Consider the following 17563-nt stretch of genomic DNA (forward strand, 5'->3'; position numbering starts at 1 on the left):
CTCAGTTCCTATTTTTTCTCTCTCTCTTTACACTTTACTACCTTTTTTCCTTCCCGCAACTTCTGCGCTTGCTGTCACCTGGCCCCCATCCTCTCCTTTTTCCAATCCTGCTCCCCTTCCCCCTCCCTGTTATTTGTAATTTCTTCTTCACGCATTTTCAATGTTGATTGTAAACCGGCATGATATGTCCTATGAATGTCGGTATATTTTAAAAGCATTTAAATAAATAAATAAACACTCTCCCGCCAGAACTCAAATCAGTGCAATGCCCCATTATTTTCAAAAAAAGACTTAAGACTTGGCTCTTCAACCAAGCTTTTCCATAACATCAACCTGCCGAATTATCCCTGCCAAGGACCCCTTTATTTTATTTCTTAAACAACCTACAAGAGAACTATACAGGTCAGCTCCAGAACTTCTTTGAACTCCCCAAAGAATTCCCCAAAGAATTTTTCAAACCAACTTCAACTCCTTGGCAGTCCAAAATTCAATACCCAGCTCTATGCCTATGATTTACTACCTCTGCCTACATTAGGCTCCGTATCATGTACTTTTATGTTATTAACCCCATATATTTATTTCCAAGTTATTCTACCTGTTCTTTGTAAGACATTTACTTGTCACTGTTATTGTTCAGAATGTAAACCGAATTGATCAGTAATTCTGTTATTGGAAAGTCGGTATAGAAAAGTTCTAAATAAATAAATATATTGGGAACAGATGGTAACAGATAGAATGGGGTTGAATTTGCACAAGTTTGAAAATTATCAGCAGTAATCTCAGACATCAAGGCTATGAATTGAAATTAATGCCCCCCTCTGCCAGCTGTGGGACACCAGCAGATACAAAGACTTAATGTGTCTTTTAGAAGTCTGTAGCTGGTTTATGATTGGTCACGTATGAAAGTACACTGGTCATATCACCTTGTGCTCAGTTGTACATAAAGGCAAACTTACTACTCCGTTCATGGAGTTGTCGTTCCTCATAAAATCTGGAGACGACCCCCCACTGATTCTGACCAGCTTCATGTGTGCTGGCTGTCTGGTCTCTCTTCATCTGATAAGCAGCATGCTGTTAGTTTGGTAGAGCTTCGGCAGTCACTCTCCACTCTACCTTAGATTCTCTGGTTTCTATGAAATCTTGCTATATCAGAAGCCAAAAAAGCATGTCCATGGTTTTTGGTCAAATTGTGAACCATTAAAAAAAAAAAAAAAAAACCTCTTTCAATGGACAGAATGCCTTTACCGAAAGAATAAGTCAGAAGCTGATCTTTTTGTCTATCGAGTTAGATTGGCCAGTGGTAGAGAAAGCAGAATTGCTTACCTGTAACAGGTGTTCTCCAAGGACAGCAGGATGTCAGTCCTCACACATGGGTGACATCATCAGATGGAGCCTGATACGCAAAACTTATGTCAAAGTTTCTAGAACTTTGATTAGGCACACTTAGTATGCCCAGCATGCCCTATACCACGCATCCACACAGGGTGTCCCTCTTCAGTCTTGCAACATAGAATTACGATTAAAAAAAAAAAATAGGAGAAACCCAACTCTGCGGGGTGGCAGGCGGATTTAGTGAGGTCTAACATTCTGCTGTGCTCGAAGAACACCTGTTACAGATAAGCAACTCTGCTTTCTCTGAGGACAAGCAGGATGGTAGTTCTCACACATGGACGAATCCCTAGCTACAGACTGCTTCCCAACACAAAAAGGAGACCAGCAGACACCTAACCAGGTGCCAATGGGCACACCACTACCAGTGCTGTTTGTAACAGAGGGGAAGACAGCCTGAACCCAGACAACGGGCCCTAGGTTAGGAGAGTTGAGTTCTACACCTCAAAACAAGTTCCAGACTGGCCGAACCTATCCAGACAGTAATGTGATGTGAATGGGTGGAGAGAACTCCATGTCGCAGCCTTGCAGATCTCCTCCACTGGAACTGTTTGCAAGTGGGCCACCAACGCTGCTATGGCTCCAACAGAATGAGCCTAGACATGACTCCAGGATGCAGTCCCGCCTGGGCACAACAGAAGGAGATGCAGTCTGCTAGCCCACTGGATAGTATCTGTTTGGCAATGGCAATGCCTAACCTATTCTTATCAAAACAAACAAGTTTGGTGGACTGTCTATAGGCTTCTGTCCACTCCAGACAGAAGGCTAAGGCTTTCTTGCAGTGCTTGTTCGCCTTGGTGTGAATGGGACCTGGGAAAGAAAACTGATTTCTATCTTAATCAGTCTGTCGTCCTGCCAGTCATCACCTTAGGCAGGAACTTAGGGTGCATAGCAAGACTGCCTTGTCATGATAAAAACTTAGTATATGGTGGTTAAGTCACTAAGGCCCGGAGATCACTGACCCTGTGCACTGAAGTGACTGCCACCAAAAATAAGACTTTGCCAGTCAGGTACTTCAGGTTACAGGAGCAAAGCGGCTCATAAGGAGCTTTCATCAGCTGAGCTAATACCACATTGAGGTCCCAAGTCAAAGCAGAAGGCCATGGGGTGGGGGGGGGGGCGCTTCAACTGAGGTAGGCCCTGCAAGAAACATATCACTATAGGCTGTACAGAGGTGAGCGTACCATCTATACCATGGTGGTAGGTGCCAATTGCCCTAAGATGAACTCTAACGGAGTTGGATTTTAAGCCAGCCTCCGACAGGTGTAAAAGGTAATAAAGCAGTTTTTGCATGGGGCAGAAAAACAGATCTAGGTCCTTCTGCTCACACCACACAGAAAACCTCCTCCACTTCAGTCCATAGGACTTTCTAGTGGAAGGCTTTCTAGAAGCCACCAGGACCCAAGACACATCATCTGAAAGATCAAGCGGTTGCAGGATTAAGCTCAACATCCAGGCTGTGAGCGACAAAGCCTGGAAACTGGGATGCTGCAGTCTGCCCTGATCTTGCGTGACGAGATCTAGCAAAGTTCCAAGACCAATCGGTTTCCAGATGAACAACTCCCGCAGGAGTGGAAACCAGACCGGTCTCGGCTAATGAGAGGCTATGAGGATCATAGCCCCTCTGTTCCTAGCGAAGCTTCAAGAGTGTCTTCGCCACTAGGGGAATCAGAGGATGTGTGTACAGAAGGCCCTTGCCTCAATGATGGGCAAGAACGTCAGAGGCTGATTTTCCATCTGACCTGTACAGGGAGGAGAACAGAGGCACCTTCCTGTTGCAGAGGGACGCAAACAAATCTATGTCCAGGCTTCCCCAGAGACGGAAAATCTGATTTGCTACCCCCTAGCCCACAACCACTTACGGGGTCTAAAGGCTTGACTCAGCCTGTCCGCTACCATGATCTCCGTCCCAGCCAAGTACATGACCCTGAGCACCATCCCATGGGTCAAGGCCCACGTCCAGATCTGGACCGCTTCCCGACACAGAAGGTACAACTTGTGCCTTCCTGTTTGTTGACATACCACATGGCTACTTGGTCTGGATCAGGACAACTTTGTTGGACAGCCGATCTCTGAAAGCCTACAGCATGTACCTGATCGCCCTGAGCTCCAGGAAGTTGATTTGACAAGAACATTCCTGAGCGGATTACAGACTGGGTGCTCAGCCCATCTACATGGAGCTCGTCACATAGGTAGATGCATCTGTGGTTAGCACAATTTGAGTAGGAAGACTCTGAAAGAAGATCCCCTGTTCCAGATCGGAAAGTACCTACCACCAGGACAAGTCCCTGAGAGAGAGAGTGACTTGGATGCCATCCTGGAGGCTCTGATTGGCTTGGCGCCACTGTGACCTCAGGGTCCACTGGGCTCTTTGCATGTGCAAGTGTGCTAAGGGAGTGACATGGACGCTTGCAGCCATGTTGCCCAACAGCCTCAACACGTACCAGGCCGACACCTGCTGGCTCTGTTGAACCTCTGCCACAATGGTCGCCAAAGCGATGGCTCTCTGGTGAGGCAGAAAAGCTTTGGCCTGAGCCTTGTCTAGCAGGGCTCCTATGAAGTCCAATCGAGTTGATGGGCTGAGATGGACTTTGGGTAGTTGAGGACTACCCTAGGGACTCCAACACCCGAATGATCAAGCGCAGGGACTTGACAGCCCCTGCCTGAGACATGCTCTTGACCAGCCAATCATCCAGATATGGGAAGACATGCACTCCCAGTCTGCGGAGGTGCACCACCACCATGGCCAGGCATTTTGCGAAGGCTCGTGAGGCAGACGTGAACCTGAATGGCAACACTTGCTACTGGTGTTGCTGGTTTCCCACCATGAATCGGATATACTTCCTGTGACTGGGGAAGATCTTGATATAGGTGTATGCATAATTTAGGTTAAGGGAGCAGAGCCCGTCCCCTTTTTGCAAAAGGGGGATCAAAGTGCCCAGGGAAACAATCTTGAACTTTTTTTTTTTTTTTTTAGAAACTTGTTCAAAGTCCTCAGGTCTAGGATGGGTTGGAGTCCTCCTGTTCTCTTTGGAATCAGGAAATACCTGGAGTAGAATCCCAACCCTCTTTGCCCTGCTGGTACGGACTTGACTGCTCTGACTTTTAAGAGGAATAAGAGCTCTTTTGAAAAGTACCTCCTGAGGGCAATTTGGCAGGACACCCAATAGATTCAATTGGTATCCCGGATGGACGATGGACAGAACCCACTGGGCCACTGGTTTGCAAAGAACTGCAGCCTGGAGGATCCATCGTCCTGAGTATGGGCGACTGGCTTATGCTTCCTGCGGCCCAGTCAAAATCCCATCTTTGGGTTTGACTGAGGAGGTGGCTGGGGCTTGGGGGCTCTCTGCTACCTAGGACGGCAGCAAGAGCTCCGATGTTGATGGGAGTGAGGAGGCTGAGGATAGTACTTTCTTTGGTGAAAGACTTCCTTGGCCCTGGATAGACAGCCTCCTAGAAGAGGAGGACTGGTACAAAAGTTCTGGTGGAGGGTTTCGTGATGGGCCCTGAGTTGGGCCACAGCATCTCTCACCCTATTTCCTAAGAGATTCTCTCCTGTACACGGCACATCAGCGAGTGTACATGGCCCACAGCCATGCCATTCTGCAGGCACCAATTCCCACTGCAGAGACTCTCGATGTTATTTCAAAAACGTTGTAGGTCACACAGACCTAGTGTTTCCCCACACTCCAGACCCTTGTGCACCAACACGAGGGTGCCTTGCTGCTGTTGAGGCAGCTGCTCAGCCACCTCCTGCACCTGCTTCCAGATGTCCTGCGAGTATTGGTTCATGTAGAGCTGGTAGGCAGCCATGCAGGCAATAAGCATGGCGTCCTGGAACACCTTCCTCCCAAAAGCATCCATTGCTCTGTGGTCCTTCCCTGGGGGTGCTGAGGAATGGATCCAAGAGCGCTTGGCCCTCTTGAGAGCGGGTTTGACCACCAACTGGTAAGGCAGTTGATGCTTATCGAATCCAGTACCCTTCTGAACAAGGTAAACCCTGTCCGCCTTCTTAACAGGAGGCACTGTGAGGGGGTGTTCCCAAATCCTCAGCAGCAACTCCTTCCCCACAATCTTCTTAGGTGGCTCCACGAACTGGAGGATCTCAAGCATTTTGTGCCTGGCATCCTTCTCTGTCAAAAGCTGGAATGGGATGGCCTCTGCTATCACCCTCACGAACCCTGCAAAGGTTAAGTCCTCAGGCAGAGACTTTTCACTCATCTGGAGAAGAAGGGTCTCAAAGGAGACCATCCGAGTCCTTGGAGTAGGACTCCATCTGATCATCCCCCCAAGGGTTCATAGGGACCCTCATCCTCACTGTATGCCACAGGGGATGGGGCCCTAGGTGCTCGGCCTATGTCCAGAGTTGCAAGAACCAGTAGAACTGGACAGGGGATTACAGCCTTTGGCACTTCTGCTGGCCCTGGTGGAGCTTCCTACTCAAAGGAACCACTGCATTGGTAGGGGGAGGCCTCGGTGCCGTCCTGGAAACAGACACCAGCTGGGTTGGTAACGCACATTGAGCTTCTCCAGTTGGTACGAGGAAGCGAGTCACTAGCTCCAGTGCAGTCAGTGCCACAAGACCAAAGCCCTACTGCGCCCACTCCACCACCATCTGGACTTGGCATGCCAGCTCCTCCTCTAACATTGCCAATGCCAACAGAGACTGGGAGGAAGGAGGGGTGGCCAGATATTGCTCGGACCTGCGAGAAAGATAGGTGAATGACACCAGGACCAGTGGAGAGAGTCACAGACCCCGGGTATCAATGGAGGATGGGCGCTCCTCACCACGGGGGTCGCTTTGGGGGCATTGCAGCAAAAGCCGGTGCATCCCCACACATCTATGGGGACTGGTGCAGGTGCTTCTTAGGCTTCCCCTGATGCTCGGTCCAGTTCTTTCCTGACGCTGAGGTCAAAGATGATGAACTCAGCATCTTCAGCCCAGAGGAGAGTGACTATTTATTCTGTGTCCTATTGTTCTTTTAAGATGCTGATTTGATTTTATGTAATAGATTGTGTATTTTTGGCATGTTTTGTTGTAAGCTGCTGAGAATTGTAGATCAGCAGAATATAAATAATTTTAATAAATAAAGGTACAAGAATCTTTCCATAATGATGAAATTCTACTAAAGGGCCATAATCCAAGAATTATATCAAATAGTCTTTGGTTTGATTTCAGAGATATTTGAAGAATCAAACATTCTGACTGCTTTCTCTGTCCACTCCACCTTCCCCTCTTGCTCCTTCTAGATAGGGTGTGGGTGTGGGTAGGGTTTCTGGATTAGGGAGCAGAGTGCCTCATCTCCTCTGCTCCAGCCTCAACCTTAAACCAAACCCCACTCCTGTTCCCAGCAGGCTGCTTGCCAGGGAAGAGGCTGAGCAAGAAGCAGAGCGAAAAAGCATCAAGAATGAAGGCAGGCACCCTGTAGCTTTCTTCAGGCAGGGGAGCTTCAGGTTTGCCGACTGTAATTATGCAGCAGACTAATTATGAAGATTTCTTCTGTGGCTGCAGAATCATGAGACCCTCTGGGTACTGACTGTAATACATTGCACTTTATTGGACCAAATATGAAACATGGTGTGGGTGGGGGGAGAGCATGGTTCGTGGAAATATTTGTTTACAGACTGAGTCTTATATTCGCAGCCGAAAAGGGAAGGAGGTACTGTTTTTTTCTTCAAGTCTGCTGTTGGCTTCACCAAGAAACTTTTATTATACCAGCCTAAACATAAGAGGGTTAAAGTTCAGGCCAATATGATGATAACGAAAAGTGGTGTGCTTGGCCAATATTTGAAAGCTGGTTTATTTCTGGTTGACATCAACCAGCTACTAGCCTTAAAGTACCTGTTGCTTATTACCACATGGACAATAGCCTCCCTTACTACCAAGCTTTGAAATAATCTAAAGAGTTACCAAGACTAACGAGGCTGTTTCCCAAATATCCTGTGCCTCATTGGACAGTACACAGCCACCACGAGATTGAGATCTGATGAATTTTCAGAGCTATCTGAATGAGAATAATATGTTGCTGTATTATCTCTGAATATTTAAATCTGATGAATAAGTCAATGTGATACCATTTCTTCTTTAGATAGGTTGTATAGCACAAAATATTTTGATCTGAAAAACTTCCCCGTCTATCATCTCCACCGGCCTGAACACCTAAAAGGCGACCAAACAGAATGTTGTACACCTGACAGCTATTCTATAATTGTTCTTTTTTTGTTTCATAAGTAAATGGGAACAGAGGACAATCTCATCCTCTTTTCGGATTCTTATTTCTGAGCTTTGGCATTTTTCAAAGGCAATGGCACTACAAAATCTTGCAAACAGTTTCAGCCAACTAAAAAAAAAAAAAAAAAAAAAAAAAAAAAAAAAAAAAAAGTATCCAGCTAATGCAGTCCAATACTTGAATATGCAACACCTATAGTCTGACAAACGTTTGTTCAAATTAAGAACCATTACTCAAATGTGATGAAGACACATATCAGCTGCAAGCTGAGATTTTATTCACTGTTAAAGCCTGAATCATCCAATCTAAATGTCAGACTTGGCTTTGCCAGAAAATAAACTAACATGGGCAGGGCTGGCGCGTCCATTAGGCGAACTTCAGCGGTCGCCTAGGGCGCCAAGCAGTAGGGGGCGCCAAAGAGCAGCCATGTGGTGCCACAAGCGGGGCCTATCCCGCTCGTGAGAAAACAGAAATAGAGACTGTGTGCTTCTCAGGGTCATGAGCAGCGTGCTGCTCGCAGCCCTGAAGAGCACACAGTGTCGCGCCCCCCTCACCTGTTTCGGCACCGACTGTTTCTATTTCTCTTTGCCACGAGCGGGATAAGCCCTGCTTGCAGCACCACGTGGCTGCTCTTCGGCGCCCTGAGAAGCACACAGTCGGTGCTGGAACAAGTAGGGGGGAGCGGCGGCAGCGCAAGGGTCGCCTAGAGCGCCCAATACCCTTGACCCGGTCCTGAACACGAGTCTGAATCCAACCCTCTTTCTTTAAATGACTCCTAGATTTACCCAGTGACAGTGAGAGCAGCTGATCCTGGAAGGAAGAATGGAATTAAGTGAGGCCAGAATGGCAGTTCTGAGAACATTAGGAGTATACTTGCCCTGTTCGCATTGTAGTACAAGACCACCAGGTATCTGTTGCATACGTTGAAGCCTGACAAGTGATCACATGCATTCTTGGCATCAAAGATGTCTTCATACACCACATATGCTGTGCCTCTAGTCTCAGGGGTATTTCCACTGCAAAAGAAAACTGTTGTTACACCTCTTGTATAAAGAGAGCAATGTAATTTTTTTTTTTTCAAATATCTTATTATTTTCAAGATAACGAAGACGTAAAGGAAGCAACCAAAAAAACAAGAGGGAAACATTACAATGATGTGGAAGAAATATAGTAGCTCAAATCCAAGAGGGTGATTTAATGTAGTATAAGATCTAAGAAAAATACATTAGTTACTGCCACACTAAGGTAGAGAAAGACTGAAAATAGTCATCTAAAGAATTCCACACCATACCCCAAGGAGGCCAAACGATGAAACTTAATAGCGAATGCCTTTTCGTATTTATAATTCATAGATATCGTATTCCACCAATAATGCTCACTGAAAAAATCACTATTCTTCCAGAATGAAAAAAAAAAAAAACAAGCTTAATGGTAACTTACTAGGAAAAAAACCCAAACTTCCTATGTGGACCAGAAACATGAGAAGTTACATAGAATTGTTCTATGTAGCGCTCCTAAGCGAATCTTGTTGTTAAAATGTAAACCGGTGTGATATGTATCCATACAGGAACATCGGTATAGAAAAATTAAAAATAAATAAGAAAAGACCGCTGCTCGTAATATAGATATATGATAAGAGCGTGGACACTAATTGTAAAGTTTGAGAAATTTTTCCCCCAAATTGTTGGATTATAGGGCATCGAAACATGTGAGATAATATAGCATTGGAAGACTGACAGGACCAACAGCAAGGAGAAGAATGTAAGCCATCCCTATACAATTTCCAAGGCATCCACACCGCTCTATGTGCAACGAAAAAAAAAGATTGTGTCAAACTGGAAGATAGCAAGACACGCAACGAAGAATTCCAGAAATATCACCATTCAACATCGGCTGAGCAATCAGAATCAATGAGCCACAAATTCTGTAGACTCAAAGAAGGAAATTTTGTCTCTTTAATAGCTTTGTAGAGTCTAGAGGCCAAATGACCCAGAGGTCCAAAATCTCAATACAGAATATTTAGCGTGGGATCAGCAGACAAAACAAAAATTTGGAGACATCAGAACTCAAACAAGCCCAGAATTGCAGCCAAGAATAGAATTGAGACTTGGGCAGAGAATAATTAGTCACCAAATCCGCAAAGGATATCAAATTTATGGTCTTTTAAAAGAGGACAAAAACCAGATTCTGCATGTTTCCCACTTGATCCAATTTAAGAAGTTACCATCTATTTTAATAAGAGAATGACACCACGGGGAAACCAATTTAGAATAATTCCATTTAGGAGAAAAGATTTTAGTAGTTGGTCAAACTCAGAAAATGCTCTGTAGGTAGAACTCAAAATGAGATTCATCTTAAAGGATTGAGAGAGAGTCATCCCCAGGAGAGCTCTAAAAGGGAAAGGGTCAATTAACCATTGCTCTATGTTAACCCATCAAGGACTGGTTAAGTGTAAGGAATCAAACATCCAATTATAGCCCTGTTGTAGAATATAGGCCTGACGGTAACTGTAAAAAAAATCTGGAAAGTTCACACCACCATTACTCTTATCAGTTTTCAATTTGGAGGCTATTCTGGGAGGTCTAAATTGCCATAAAAAATTGAACATTCAATCCACTTGCTTATAAGAATCGCTAGAAAATTGGAAACATGGCGAACACAAGATTTATTCTGGGAGCTGGTATTATTTTGATGGTTATCTAGCTTTCCTCACCATCAGGCCGATACAGTAAAAATCACGGGAGAGCGGGTGAGCGCCTGCTCTCCCAGCACGCACACAGGCCACTCTCCTGTGCGCACGATTCAGTAAATAAAAATATTCAAATTAGGACCCGTGGTAAAAAAAAAAGAGGTGCTAGGGACACTAGCGTGTCCCTAGCGCCTCTTTTTTGACAGGAGCGGCGGCTGTCAGTGGGTTTGACAGCCGATGCTCAATTTTGCTGGTGTCTGTTCTCAAACCTGCTGACAGCCACGGGTTCGGAAACCAGACGCCGGCAAAATTGAGCGTCCGGTTTTCAACCCGCGGGCCGATTTAAATTTTTTTTTTTATTTAAAATTATTTTTAACTTTTGGGACCTCAGACTTAATATCGTCATGATATTAAGTCGGAGGGTGCACAGAAAAGCAGTTTTTACTGCTTTTCTGTGCACTTTCCCGGCACCGAGAGAAATTAACACCTACCTTTGGGTAGGCGCTAATTTCTGAAAGTAAAATGTGCGGCTTGGCTGCACATTTTACTTACTGAATCGCACGGTAATAACTAATAAGGCCATCAACATGCATTTGCATGTTGTGGGCACTATTAGTTTCGGGGGGGGGGGGGGGGGGGGGGAGGGGTTGGACGCACGTTTGACGCGCTATTACCCCTTACTGAATAAGGGGTAAAGCTAGCGCGTCGAAAACGCGCATCCAAACGCAGGTTAACAGTGCGCTCCACCGGAGCGCACTGTACTGTATTGGCCTGCATATCAGATACAAGGGGGACCCATAGGAACAGTGAGTCACAAAGCATCTGCAATATGGATGTTTTGCAATGGGTAATGGTCTGTTGCAGGATCTAAAACAAAAAACTAAGGGGTAGATTTTAAAAGCCCTGTGCGCGTAAATCCTGCCGGCGTGCGCAAAGCCCCGGGACGCGCGCAAGTCCAGGGGCTTTGTAAAAGGGGCGGGAGGGGGGTCCCGAGTTCCCCGGCACTGCGGCCTGTGCCGGGGGATGCTGAGGCGGCACATGCAAGCAGGCGTAATTTGCACAACAAAGGTGGTGGGGGGGGGGGATTAGATAGGGGAAGGGAGGGGAAGGTGGGGGGCACGGAGGCAGGCTGCGCGGCTCGGCGCGTGCAGGCTGCCGATTTTGCGCAGCCTTGCGCGCGCCGACCCTGGATTTTATGAGATACACGCGGCTACGCGTGTATCTTATAAAATCTGGCATACTTTTGTTGGCGCCGGTTAGGCGTACTTTTTAAAGATCTACCTCTAAGTACTTAAGACCATCTTTCAATCTTTAAAAAAGGATATGAGACAATATTCACATGACTGTCCAGTAAATTCAATGGCAATAACTCCATTTTATGCCAGTTCATCCGATTGCCAGGGAAAAAGGAATGAGTTGAGATAAGAGACAAGAGATGTGGAAGTGTATCTTTGGGGTTCTGAATATACAATAATACATCATCTGCATAAACAGATAACCTATACATTTCCATGCCTACCTCCATTCCCATAATACCTGAATTTTGCCGAATGGCCAGGAATAGAGGCTTCAGAGCTAAGTTGAATAAAAAAGGAGAGAGGGGACAACGTTGTCTGGTGTCTTTATGTAATTCAAATCCAGAAGAAAGTCTGTTAACATAGATACAAACTAACAGATGGTTATTAAGAGAGTCCGATACCAGCCAAAAAATAAAAAAACGGACTGAACCCAAACCATTGCACTGTAGCAGAGAGGTAATCCCACGCCACACTACTGAATGCTCTCTCAGCATCCAGGGAGAGAGCAATCATAGGCGAGGAATCCTATTTAGCTAGTTCAATTATGTGAATAAATGTAGAGAATTATTGGAAATAAGCCGGTCTTTAATAAAACCAGATTAGTCTTGATGTATCAATTCCCCCATAGTATCTACCAATCGGGAGGCAAAGATTTTTGCAAACAAACAATTTATAATCAGTGTGCAATAGGGAAATTGGTCTATAATTTGAGACTAGCTGAGGGTCTCTCCCTGGATTTGGTAACACCACTATACAGGCTTCTGAGAATAAAGAATCAGGTACGGAAGATGACACATTGGAAAAACAAACATGTAGCCTAGGAACAAGAATTTTCTGAAAAGCCTTGTAAAAGTCCAGAGAATCCATCAGATCCAGGTGCTTTCCCCTTTGTTCAATGCAGTGATGGCTGAGGAGATCTCATCCATTTTGTAGGGTCCATCCAACCTATTCAGCTGATCAATACTAAGAACTGGATGTTGCACCTTTGAAAGAAATTAATAAAAGAAACTGAATTGTTTGATTCAGACATGTAGAGAGAATAGTAAAATTTTTTAAACTCCCCCAACATTTCTGAATCAGACATTAACAATCTTCCCCCATTGGCAGAAATCGCATTCACAAATTTCCTAGCTCTTTTCTTTTTTAGATAATTCACCAAAATATGACCACACATTGTTTTCAGCATAATATCGAGACTTTTGAGAGAAAAGAGATTTCCCAGCTTGTACACTCAATAACTTCTTGCAAGGAGATTGAATTTTCAGGGGTTGGGTGGGAAATGTGCAATCCTAAATGTTTAACTGAAATGGAAGCGGAATAATTCAGATTTTTGCTTCTTTCGCAAAGCCAACTTATAACTAATATCTTCCCAAATAATGGCTTTAAATGCCGCCCACACCGTAGGGATGTAAACATCAGAGATGTTATTATGCAGAAAATACTCCTCTCTTTTCCTGAAGAAAAGCACAAAAGCAGGATCCTATAAAAGGCTAGAATTAAACCTCCACAAATGATGTACTTTTGCCAGAGGGTCAATAATAATGACACTGCAGCATGATCAGAAATCAAAATAGGCTGAATAGAAACAGAGTTAATGCTAGGTACCAAGCCCCCAGAGATTAAAAAAATAATCTATTCTAGAATACGATGAACAAGGGAAAGAAAAAAAAAGTGTGTAATCTTTTGTAGTAGGGAGCATTAATCTCCAAGGATTAGCTAGGCCCAGAGAGTCTATAAAATGGTTGATTGAAATCTCCCACTATGATGAGATTGGTAGAATCTTCCTCCAACTGCGAAGCCACATTTTGAAAGAAAATAGGATCATTTAAATTTGGAGCATATAAATTAAAGTTAACTTTTCAGTCCCAAGAGCTACCCATGCAGAAACCCATCTCCCATCAGCATCTGCCATGTGATTCAAAACTTGAATCCCAAATAAAATGGCTACTTCCTGTTTCTTTTTAACAGTTGGACTAAAAAGAACCTCTCCCACCAAATCTTGCTTCAACTTCATGGATTCTAATGAGGAAATGCGTTTCTTGTATCATGGCCACATCTACTTTCAGCGATTTCAAATAGGTTAATAAATTCTTGCGCTTAATAGCGTGTGAAAAACAATTAACATTTAGGGAAACCACCAGGATATCAGATATAGAAGCCACATGTGGCAAACACAAGTATACTATGTGTTTGCCACATGACCAAGCAGCAACTATGCATGAAAACACTCCCAAGGAAACAAAAATGAAGTTCAAGACCTTCAATGTAAAAAAAATTTAAAAATTAAGGAAGCACTGCAAAAAAAATAACACTGATCAAAAGCCACAACCGTGGGTACAGGTCATGACTGAACAACTTGGGCCTCAGGGCAGAAAAACAGCCAGCCAAGATCCAACTTTTAAATTATATAACAATCGCCCAAAGGGTTGGGTCTACATAACAGCAAGCTAAGCAAAAGTTGTGAGTATCACCATCAAAAGCCAAACATATTGTATTTATTAGGTATATATAAAAATAGCCAAATCAGCAGCAACTGGACTCTTATGCTTCAGAGCCATTAGCCAGAATCACAGGAATTCAGAGTCACAAATGAGAAAGTCAAGTAATCAATTCTTGTGCAGATTCCAGCGACACTAGAAATTTGTTCAGCTCTTCGGGTGACTCAAACAATTGCGTTTTATTATGGGATGTAACCCAAATACGGGCCAGATAAAACAGCCCTTATCACGCTCCCAAGAGCCTGCAAACATGATCGATAAGACAGGAAGGCATTTCGCTTCGCCGCAGTGATTTTAGTGACATTAGGTACAAAAAGCACCAACTGTCCTTTGAAAGTGACCGCACGAGCTGCAGCAAAGATTTCGAGTACCAACTAGGATAGTGAGAATTCTTGAGCGGTCTCAAAGGGGTCCGGTGAGCACACTCTTTTTCAAGCGGTAAGGAAACATGATATGAAGACATTCCGGAAACATTTTAGTTAGGTAGGAATTCTGGAACACCTAGAATTCGCACATTATTTTAGTAATTGTGATTGGATGGAGTTGCACCATCTTGCGCATCGCCTGGGAGAGAGAGAGAGGCCATGACCAAAATTAGTGACGCAGTTTTGGATTCTACCTCTTCCAGACACATCTGAAATAACGAAATTTGCTATGAAATCGAAGAAACCTGTGTGTGAATCAGCGGGGTATTTTCCATATTTATTTTAATTGCTTAAGCTCTCCTAATACCATAGATTTGGCTGATGCAGCCTTCTCCGGGTTTGCAGGATCCTGCTTAGATTTCTTAGTTCCAGCTACCACAGCAAAGGCAGCCTCCATCGTTTCAGATTTGGTGCCCATCATGCTGAGCAAAATGAAGGTAAAAGAGAAGAAAAAAAAAGAGTCAGAAAAGCAGACAATGTGACTTGATTCTAAAAATATCTTGGAGAGCAAGTGGATCAGGCAGCCATCTTGTAGGTGCACAATAGTGCCCCCTCCCCCCAAAAGCAATGTAATTATAATATTGCAATATGAGGGTGAAAACCAGCAGACACAGCATCCATCAAATGCTGTAATGAGGAGTGGGAGGAATTGAGAAAATAGAAACATGATGGCAAAAAGGACCATATGGCCTATTTCGTTTGACCATCCACAGCTACTCATTTCTACGATCTCTACCACTCCTTCAGAGATCTCCTGTGCTTGTCCCATACTTTCCAGTACTCAGATGCTGTTCTCGTCTCCACCATCTCCACTGGGAGGCTGTTCCAGGCATCCACCACCCTCTGTTAAGAAATATTTCCCAAGATTACTGCTGAGTATACTTTGTTTCACTCTCATCTCATTAGCCCTCATTCCACAGTCTCCTTTCCATTGAAAGAGGCCCAACTCCTGTGTACTGTTCCCTCTAAGCCAGAGCTTTCCAAACTTTTCATGTTGGTGACACTTTTTAGACAAACATAATTTCAGGACACAGTAATTAGTCTACAAGCAAACCGGAGGTTAAAGGTTAAATGAACGAAATGTATTTCGACAATTTATGTATGTTTCCTTAAATATATACATAATAAAATGTTTCACGACACAACATATCTTGTGAAAACCTTTCATTTATATTAAAAATATATAATATTCCAAGATTAATGTTATTGTTATAATTTATGAGTAACAATAATAAAACAAAGTTATTGTGTTATTCAATTTACCTCTTTAATGAGATATATGAGCTTGATGGGATGAACACAGCTTTTGAATATTTGGTGTTAATAAAAAAGTCCAAAGGGTCTTCTGCATAATTTTAAAAAGCTGGCCAGTTTCACACTATATAATTATTTGATAGCCTCATTCAACTAATTCTATATGGCTATGAGAGTGAAATCTGGAATTTATAGGAAGGGACAGAATGTCAATATAAATCCTGCACCTCCAGTTCTGTAACTCTGTGCATCCACTGAAATTCCCCCAAACAATGGAGCTTGGATGTTTCCCTTACAGCTCATCATACTAAAAGATATTTTCAAATGCTGGTGTCACCTCACAGTAACAGCAGCACAAACACCTTCCACTGCCAGGCACATTGTGAACTAAAATAAAACCCCGCAAAAAAGACACTCAAAATCTATACTGCAATCCCATTGTAACATAACAGTAATAACACCAAGGACTCAAACAACAATAACCCTACCTGTGAAAAAGCATGGGTAAATATTACACTGGGTCCTAGAATACCAATACACCACCTACTGAGGAAACAAAACAAACCCGATTGCTATAGATCCCTATGCTAGCAGAATCTCTCATCATGGTCACACACACAGAGCAGAGACAGACCCTCACCAAATACAGAATACAAAATAAAGGGGCACAAATTAGACAAAAACTGAAATGGAAACTCCAAGAAGCCAGACTCTGTGTATTAACAATGGAAAAACAGAACCACTATTCCTCATAAAACAAACAAAATCAAGAAACATAAAGCATCAGTTATAATAGTAAAACCATACTAATAAAAGAATATTTTAAAACTACTGATAAATAGAATTTCTATTAATTAAAATCATATACATTTTTTACAATTTCCCAGAGGTTATCCTCTCTCACACAGACTCACATGTCCATTCTCTCTCACACATACACTGTCACATACATACACATTCATGCTCTTATACCCACCATAACCTCTCGCTCTCACAGACACTGGCACACTCTCAGGCTCTAAGACACTCTCTCCCCCTCCACACACACCCCACACACAAACTCTTACTCCCCTGGATTTTCTCATACACACTCTCTCTGGCTCCCTTCCATACACACAAACACACACACCCAGGCAAGTTCCCAATCATTCTCACACAAACACACACACCCAGGCAAGCTCCCAGTCATTCTCACACACTAAAACTGACCCCCAGGCAGGCTCCCATTCATTTTCACACCACTCCCTCACCATCCCCCAGGCAGGCACCCATCCATCCATTCACACACACCCCCAGGCATGCACCCATTCATACACATGCACACACTAAAGGCAGACCCCCTCTCTTTCTTTTGCCAGCAACCTCGGAGCCTCTCTCATTCCTCTGCTGCCACTGATGCCGCATGGCTATTGGGGAGGCGCTGATTGCTGCTATTGGCACTGAAGCCCATTCTGCTGCCTCCTCTGTGCAGGCCCCGTGGGTTTCCAGTTCCTCCATGTTGATCTCGTACATTGTGAAATCCGCATAGAGAAAGTGCTACTCTTGACATTAACAAAGATTACATGTGCCAATCAGTAAAAAGTAATTTATTTCTTTTTTTTTTTTTTACCTTTGCTGTCTGATCTTAGTTTTCTAATCGGTTGGTCCCAGGCTTTTTTGTTCCACCTCCCCTTTCTTATTTTTTGCCAATTCATTTCATATTGTCTTTTTTTCTATTTCTTTTCTCTCCATCTATCTTCTTCCCTCAAACATACAGTCAGGTTCTCACTCTCACATG

At 43.9% G+C, this 17563-nt stretch overlaps 1 protein-coding gene across 2 annotated transcripts in view; it reads right to left on the reverse strand.

The window, feature by feature from the left end:
- Positions 1 to 17563, reverse strand: part of SF3B6 (splicing factor 3b subunit 6) — a 37354-nt gene that overhangs the window by 5188 nt on the left and 14603 nt on the right. For both annotated transcript variants that reach the window (XM_029596021.1, XM_029596022.1), the window contains one exon: positions 8500 to 8638. In XM_029596021.1, coding sequence (XP_029451881.1) covers positions 8500 to 8638 — 139 coding nt within the window. The remainder of the gene's footprint in view (positions 1 to 8499; positions 8639 to 17563) is intronic.

Source organism: Rhinatrema bivittatum, chromosome 3, assembly GCF_901001135.1.
Source record: "Rhinatrema bivittatum chromosome 3, aRhiBiv1.1, whole genome shotgun sequence".
In the NCBI taxonomy this organism is placed as follows: Eukaryota; Metazoa; Chordata; class Amphibia; order Gymnophiona; family Rhinatrematidae; genus Rhinatrema; species Rhinatrema bivittatum.